Source organism: Saccostrea echinata, unplaced genomic scaffold (genome assembly GCF_033153115.1).
Source record: "Saccostrea echinata isolate AGI-Se365-2 ecotype Australia unplaced genomic scaffold, CSIRO_AGI_Sech_v1 ptg000081l, whole genome shotgun sequence".
Classification (NCBI taxonomy): Eukaryota; Metazoa; Mollusca; class Bivalvia; order Ostreida; family Ostreidae; genus Saccostrea; species Saccostrea echinata.
The window spans coordinates 2,014,368-2,023,477 of record NW_026889830.1 but is presented as its reverse complement, the minus strand read 5'-3'; the positions used below and the strand labels follow the sequence as shown (position 1 = coordinate 2,023,477).

At 34.2% G+C, this 9,110-nt stretch overlaps 1 protein-coding gene across 1 annotated transcript; it reads left to right on the top strand.

Moving 5' to 3' along the window:
- The first annotated feature begins 5,203 nt into the window (after window positions 1-5,203).
- LOC133176769 (uncharacterized) lies at window positions 5,204-7,476 on the top strand. Its single transcript, XM_061311840.1, has 2 exons — window positions 5,204-7,222; window positions 7,411-7,476. Exons 1-2 carry the CDS (start codon window positions 5,204-5,206, stop codon window positions 7,474-7,476), a joined length of 2,085 nt encoding a protein of 694 aa, XP_061167824.1.
- The last annotated feature ends 1,634 nt before the right edge of the window (window positions 7,477-9,110 follow it).

Here is a 9,110-nt window from a genome sequence, read left to right as displayed (position 1 = left end):
ACTTTACAAAAACACTGAATTATTTGAATTTTGGGTTGAGACTTTGAATAAGAATTATGTTGTTACTTATGTTACATCTAGTGATGAAGAAAACATTGAAAGTATCTTACACTCAATTGTAACCTCTTGTGAAAACTTCATAGAACTCTATCATTCAGTGATTCAGTTATTCTTGAAGGTGTCGTTCAGTCAATTTCGGAGAGACTATCTGTCCTTCCTGAAAAAAGAAAAGGGTAAGGCTCTCCGTAAAAAAGTTGTGGAGAAGAAGTCCAGAAAACCTGTTAAGACATTTAATATACAGTTCCTAACAGAAGACAAGTCAAACGACAGAATTAGCTCACACTTGCGGCTAAAATCTGAAGTTGTATTGAATGAAAAATTCCTTTTATCTTTTACAAAAAAAGATTTACTTCTTATATGCCAAATGTATGAAGTTAAGATGTCATCTCAAAAGAAAAAAGAAGATATACTTTTAAATCTTAACAGAGTGATCTTAAATTGTGATTCCATACCTTGTCCAAACAAACTTCTCTCAGATGCATCTTCACGTTCTGTGCCTGAAGTTGAAGATATTCCAGGACCAAGTGGATATGTCCCCCCACAGCCTCCCTCAACTCCTGTCAGTGTTACTTCTGATTCTTCGGCTTCAGGACTCGCACCTACAATAATTACCACAGAATGTCAATCAAGGAAGGGAAAAGGGAAAGGGAAAGGAAAGGGTAAGGGTAAAGGAAGAGCCAAGAAGAAGACTCCAGCAGCTAATGTATATGATCAAGATGAGGACTGTGCAGTATGTAATGGACATTATGTTGATGGTGAGGACTGGATAAGCTGCGATATTTGTAATTTGTGGTACCACAGGGATTGTGCAAATTTACAGGATGATGAGGAATGGTCTATTATCAGTGAGCCTGAGGGGGTCTATACTTGCGCACTCTGCCAATAAGATGGGTATACATGTACGTACACTTATCTGCATGTTTTGTGTGTTCTGAAACATAATATCAATTAATCAATACATGTATTTGCTCATTTATAAATTATTTTATATGGTTTCTGATACTTGTAATGTATTCAGTTTATATTTGTTTCTTTCAAATTACATGTAATTTTTGCCCTTAGTTAATGATTCTTTAATTATTCCAATTGTTTGCAACCAAAATAGTGTACTCTTTTCTATTAGAAGTTAAAGATTTTAATGACAGTAACCATACATTAAGTAGCTGTTATTTCTTTCAAGATTAAGACTACCTATATACCTATAAAGTGATTATCTACATGTATTGCATTCAACACCTTAATTAAGGAGTGAATTCTCAGAGAATATAAATGTTCATCAATGGAAGGATGCATGTTTCAAAAAAAAAAAAAAAAAAAAATTCCCTTAATTATTTTTTTTTTACAGCTATATTCCATACCTTTGGTTTTACACCATGATGTACTGGTAATTGTGCTCCTTCACCACCTCCTACATTAGATTTTCGAGATATTGAAGCTTGCCCAAGAATTACTGAATTAACTGAATGACAATAACCTAGGTAAGTTGGATTAGTATTGGCCCCGTTATATAATGTTCTCTGCTGACAGAACATGTTCTCAATCACATCACTATTGACGCGACTCGGGATGATGGATGCATTGCAAGACTTTAATTTGTATACACACAACTCTTCAAATCCCATAATTGAAGAAATTATATCTCCCCTTGTCTGGTGAGATATGAGATGTTTTTCCTTGTTTTTAATCAATTTATCCTGTTTGATTGTCTGTTCCCACTTAATGAACCATTGCAGTGCATCATTGTTTTCCTTCAGTCTGTCATCACTGACATCAGTGATTGGTCTAGAGTCTCTAAAGTTCCTTATTAGTGCACTAGTATGGGTCAACATTTCTATCGTTCCATCCAGCTTGTGCCCAGCATCACCTAAACTCTCACGATAAAGTTTCATTAGATGCAACATCTCACTGTTTAACACATCTTCAGCCAAATGATTCCTCATTTTACTTTCTGATGTTAAGTAGATATGTTCCTGTGTGAGTTTGTGATGGATAGGAAATGGGTTTGTAGAAATGTCCCACAGATATGCCCCTTTGAAGTGATCCCATTCTATAAATGTGTCCTCATATTTCAAATGTCTTTTACAGAATGCAGCTTTTCCACTTTTTGATACATTATTTCTTATTTTTTTCAACACATGTGATATGTCCATGATGAAGAATAACTTCTGATTTTCATTCTGAGAGAAAATGTTTTTGAATGAACATGTAATTGGATTTAAAGTATCAAAATTTGGTATCAATATTTTGTACAAGTCTCGATTGCTTTGGGCACCATCTGTACTGATATATTGAATTGTGAACCCAAATGTTGAAACCATGTTTACAGATTTCCATATAAGTAAATAAAGTTCATGACCTGATGCAGTATGAGATGGAAAATGGGCAAATGGGAAGCGAAAACCGGTGAAGCCCAAAAATACTAATTGCAAAACATGAGTAGCTAGAGTTTTTTCTCTTTTGCCGTTTTTCATTTGATCAAAAACAATGGACTCTGGAGTACATTCAGTAAATCCAATCAATTCAATATCATTATTTTGTTTACGAAATTGTAAATCTGGTTGTATCGACATTTCGTCAATGATGAGTCCGCCTTCATATCCTGCAGGGGGAATATTCTTCAATTTGGCTTCATTAGCCATCCATTCAAGCATATCTTTTTTAATCCCACCCTCTTGGTGAACAGAGTTCTTGTACTTTCGTAATAAATTCTGAGAGGGTAATATCAGAAAATTACTGTTCCTCAGTTCACTATAACCCCTTGGACTTCTGCAATACAATGTCAAACATAGTCTAACAATTTCTTTACTCCATCTTCTGCCATTTGGGTTTCGCTCTAAAGCCATTTTTTGGTTCATTAGAAATGTTTGCATTTTCAAAGAACATTCAGGAAAAATTGTCTTTAAAATTGTACTCAAATCATCATGATCAGTTTTTTGTAGTATAATCTCATCATATTTTGTAACTTGTTCTTTGTGTGTAATGTTGTCATCAGTATTTTGTGCATCACACTCAGATTTATTCATTTTTGGTTTCATGTTCAATTTTTTACAGTTCTTACAAGTTGAATATGATGAGGCATTTGATGTGTTAAATGGCAGAACTTTGAAACACTTTTTGGACCTGAATTGAAGAATTTCACTATTCTCATCACCAACACTACAAATATGTTCCTGAAAATGGGGTAATTCTTTTCTTTCAATGGTATTCACTCCTCTGCAGTATTGAAGATGTCCAATGATTTTAAATAATGATTTCACAGACTGAGAAGTTAGTGAAAAGTGACTTTGTAAACCTAAATTTTCAGGGTCAATTTTTTCCCCCATCATATTAAGTGAATATTTTCCATCTGACTGTAAATCAGTTTCAATCATGGATTTCCTTCCATTTATTATTTCTCCAGTAAAGTGTCCAATTTTTATTTCTTTTATATTGTTTGTTATCACAAAAAAGTCTGGTGGTAATAATGAGGGAATATTTATAAACTCTATTTCAGATTGAGTGGCAGACTCCATGTTCCATGAAAGACCAAAATATCTTTGTGTTAATTTGGACCAGTCTTCTGTTGAGCGAACTGCTTTAACTATAACATTCTTAAATGTTTTTTTAATTACATTACCAATTGCCCTACTGGTAACATCAGATTCATATTTCTTTTTGATGTCCTCCGTGTCAATATATTGACTTTGACTGCCTTCTACCAAATTTTCCAGCACCCAAGATGATAAAGAATGCTTGCAATTCATCGCGGCTTGATTTTAATTATTATTTCTTAAATTAGACTTTTTTTCGATTTTGTAAATATGCGCCAAATTAAATTTTTCGTAATTCTCTTACCTTTTCATTGTTTCCATGTACACTCGGAACTTCTCAGTTAAGCAGCAGAGTTATCCTCCTTGCGATAGGTGACGTAATGCCTTCACTTCCGTTGGATAAGCTTTGATCAGTTCAAAAAACGATAACTTGTCGGTGAAAATCATGCCATTTGACCCAATAAATAAACTTATATTATTGTGACATGCAGATGTTTAGTGAAGGAAATATTTGGGACACGGCGTGATCAAACCGTTTTTACTGGTAAGTACCGTTTTATAGTACATTTTAAAAAAAATTCCTTGGTAGTGCCTCTCGGATGACAGACGAAGTTGGCAACCTTGTTGTTTTTTATATATAGAGTGGGGAATTTTTATAAAATGTTTGTTTTTCGTAATTTTTCGGGCTGATTGTATGGATTATATCACAAATATGTTACTAAAAGATAATTTATGAAAAAAAAGTCGAAAAGGCCCGGGGGTCTATATTGAGGGGGGGGGGGGAGGGGAGTCCTGTCCTCAAGCACCTATGTAATAGACGTGTTATATTAACAATTTTAACATAAATACACACAATTGTCACAAGAAAACTGACCTTTAAGCATTGTTAATCCATTTTCACAAGTTCTCCATCCCGGATTTAAATTATGTGCAAGTAACTCTTGAAGTATTCAAAAATCTCTAATTCGGATAAAAATGGAAACTATTTTTACAAAATAATAATGAAACGAGAGAAATCGTCTACTCTGTTATAACTAACATAGGTGCTTGAGGACAGGACTCCCCCCCCCCCCCTCAATATAGACCCCCGGGCCTTTTCGACTTTTTTTTCATAAATTATCTTTTAGTAACATATTTGTGATATAATCCATACAATCAGCCCGAAAAATTACGAAAAACAAACATTTTATAAAAATTCCCCACTCTATATATAAAAAACAACAAGGTTGCCAACTTCGTCTGTCATCCGAGAGGCACTACCAAGGAATTTTTTTTAAAATGTACTATAAAACGGTACTTACCAGTAAAAACGGTTTGATCACGCCGTGTCCCAAATATTTCCTTCACTAAACATCTGCATGTCACAATAATATAAGTTTATTTATTGGGTCAAATGGCATGATTTTCACCGACAAGTTATCGTTTTTTGAACTGATCAAAGCTTATCCAACGGAAGTGAAGGCATTACGTCACCTATCGCAAGGAGGATAACTCTGCTGCTTAACTGAGAAGTTCCGAGTGTACATGGAAACAATGAAAAGGTAAGAGAATTACGAAAAAATGTAAACAAAAAGTCCGCGAAAGACGGAAAGTCAGCTGTTTTAGAGTTCACAATGTTTGACGAAGACCAGGAGTTGGCATTTCGTCTTTCAAATGGCCATAATTTGATTATTAGTGGTCAGGCAGGTACAGGAAAGACATTTCTTGTGAAGAGGATTGTTAAAAAATATAGTAAAGAAAAACATGTCGCCATCGTATGTTCCACAGGAATAGCTGCGACTCATTACGGTGATCTGGGGGCAGTTACATTACACAAATGGGCAGGAATAGAAGATGGAAGGCATGTCACCGAAGAACTTATTCACCTTGTTTTAACAGACGAACGTTTTGTGAAAGTGAAAAATAATATTGAAATTACAGATCTTCTTGTAATTGATGAAATATCAATGATTAGTGCCAAAACATTTAATCAATTAGAAATGCTGTGTAGAAATATAAGAAACAATGACAGATATTTTGGGGGAATGCAAGTCATTCTTGCTGGTGACTTTTATCAGTTACCCCCAGTCGCTAATGAAATTATTGGTGATCCAGGTAACCATTGTTACAAACTACCATGGTTTAATAACTGCTTCCCACATAAAGTAAAATTAAACATAATTCACAGACAGAGTGACACAACACTTATCAAATGCATAAATGAACTTGAGATAGGAGATCCATCAGATGAAAGTGTAGCTTTCCTAAAGTCTTTAGACCGACCACTGCCCAGTGAGGAAGAATGTATTCATCTCTTTGCCCGTAATTATGATGTTGACATTTTCAATTATAACAAATTGCAAAATTTACCAGGAGAACTTAAACTCTACAAATCAAGAGATGAAGGATCAAACCACTATTTAAGCAAATTCCTAGCACCCAAAAATTTAGGACTTAAAGTTGGTTGTCCAGTGATGCTTGTCAGAAATTTAAGTGATTCTTTAGTGAATGGCTTATGTGGCACTGTCGTTCAACTCATGTCTGACTCTGTTGATGTGAAATTTGTTTTTGAAAAAAGAAATACTGTTGTGACTGTTAAGCCAGTGGTTTTTACAACTTTTGATCCTGTGGATAAGATTACCATTGCAAAAAGAACTCAGTTACCATTGAAATTAGCATATGCTATAACTGTGCATAAAGCACAAGGAATGACCTTGAAGAATGTTGTCATAAATTGTGAAAACTGTTATCAGCCAGGGCAAATTGGTGTTGCTGTAGGACGTGCACAGCAAGTTGAGGGTCTACGAGTAATTAACTTCAAAAAAACATTATGTCGTAAGCATCCACTCCATGTTACAAGGCTTTATGAAAATTTTACCATAGGCAATGTGCAAAATGATTTGTCTTGCTGTAGGGGAATTAGAAGTGAAAAAACTGAAGACTCTAATACTGATGATGATGGTGATAATGATTTTGACTTTTCAGAAAATAGAAATATTGATGCAAATTTTGAATCTGACTCTGATTTTTCAGATAGTGAAATTGAGAAATTGGAAATTTTAGACTCTCTCATTGAACAACAAATTATAACAGAAGAATTTTCATCAAATGCAAAGACAGCTCTAGATTCAGTTTTTTCTGAATTTGTTGGAACACCTTTGGAAAATGAGATGTTTTCCTTTAAACAGAGAATTCTGGAAAATTTTCAAATCTACCATGATTGGTACCAATTGCAGTCCTCAGTCATTGAAGACATAGGTTTGATTTGTCTACCTGAAGGTGAAAAGACATACTCTGCCAAACAGCAAAATGATTTTTTTGTTAGATTTAATAAATACCTCAGTTCTGATGAATACAAAGACAGTGTAATATCAATGCTTAATATTTATTCAATAAAGGACAGTGGCCCACAATTTCAGTTTCTGACAACACTTTTATTTTATCTGGAAAGAAAGTTTTTTGAAGATTTATCAGGACATCTAGACTTGCAAGATCCTGAATCTATTAAGAGCACTTCAGTGTCAGCAGAAGAATTACTAGCACCTGCAAGAGGAAAAATCAGGTACATCAGTGGATATGTTCTAGCAAAACTGAAACACAACTTATCAGTGAAAACAAGAAATTCTTTATTTGCAGAGGGAGACAATTCTAAAGTATTACAACTTCAAAGTCAAATGAACATTTTAAATTCATTGTGTATTTCATATGATGAGTTGAAGGATTCAACTAAGGATATTGGAAGTTTGCATGAAACTAGAAGAAAACAAAATGAAAGAGAAAGTCTTACAAACTTGACTGATGCTAGTTTTGAATTTTTCATGAAACTTGAAACTTTGTGCAGGGAAAAACTGACACACATCAATCTAGTGTGTCATGGGAAAAGCATATTCAGTTATGTGACAGATGAACTTTACAAAAACACTGAATTATTTGAATTTTGGGTTGAGACTTTGAATAAGAATTATGTTGTTACTTATGTTACATCTAGTGATGAAGAAAACATTGAAAGTATCTTACACTCAATTGTAACCTCTTGTGAAAACTTCATAGAACTCTATCATTCAGTGATTCAGTTATTCTTGAAGGTGTCGTTCAGTCAATTTCGGAGAGACTATCTGTCCTTCCTGAAAAAAGAAAAGGGTAAGGCTCTCCGTAAAAAAGTTGTGGAGAAGAAGTCCAGAAAACCTGTTAAGACATTTAATATACAGTTCCTAACAGAAGACAAGTCAAACGACAGAATTAGCTCACACTTGCGGCTAAAATCTGAAGTTGTATTGAATGAAAAATTCCTTTTATCTTTTACAAAAAAAGATTTACTTCTTATATGCCAAATGTATGAAGTTAAGATGTCATCTCAAAAGAAAAAAGAAGATATACTTTTAAATCTTAACAGAGTGATCTTAAATTGTGATTCCATACCTTGTCCAAACAAACTTCTCTCAGATGCATCTTCACGTTCTGTGCCTGAAGTTGAAGATATTCCAGGACCAAGTGGATATGTCCCCCCACAGCCTCCCTCAACTCCTGTCAGTGTTACTTCTGATTCTTCGGCTTCAGGACTCGCACCTACAATAATTACCACAGAATGTCAATCAAGGAAGGGAAAAGGGAAAGGGAAAGGAAAGGGTAAGGGTAAAGGAAGAGCCAAGAAGAAGACTCCAGCAGCTAATGTATATGATCAAGATGAGGACTGTGCAGTATGTAATGGACATTATGTTGATGGTGAGGACTGGATAAGCTGCGATATTTGTAATTTGTGGTACCACAGGGATTGTGCAAATTTACAGGATGATGAGGAATGGTCTATTATCAGTGAGCCTGAGGGGGTCTATACTTGCGCACTCTGCCAATAAGATGGGTATACATGTACGTACACTTATCTGCATGTTTTGTGTGTTCTGAAACATAATATCAATTAATCAATACATGTATTTGCTCATTTATAAATTATTTTATATGGTTTCTGATACTTGTAATGTATTCAGTTTATATTTGTTTCTTTCAAATTACATGTAATTTTTGCCCTTAGTTAATGATTCTTTAATTATTCCAATTGTTTGCAACCAAAATAGTGTACTCTTTTCTATTAGAAGTTAAAGATTTTAATGACAGTAACCATACATTAAGTAGCTGTTATTTCTTTCAAGATTAAGACTACCTATATACCTATAAAGTGATTATCTACATGTATTGCATTCAACACCTTAATTAAGGAGTGAATTCTCAGAGAATATAAATGTTCATCAATGGAAGGATGCATGTTTCAAAAAAAAAAAAAAAAAAATTCCCTTAATTATTTTTTTTTTACAGCTATATTCCATACCTTTGGTTTTACACCATGATGTACTGGTAATTGTGCTCCTTCACCACCTCCTACATTAGATTTTCGAGATATTGAAGCTTGCCCAAGAATTACTGAATTAACTGAATGACAATAACCTAGGTAAGTTGGATTAGTATTGGCCCCGTTATATAATGTTCTCTGCTGACAGAACATGTTCTCAATCACATCACTATTGACGCGACTCGGGATGATGGATG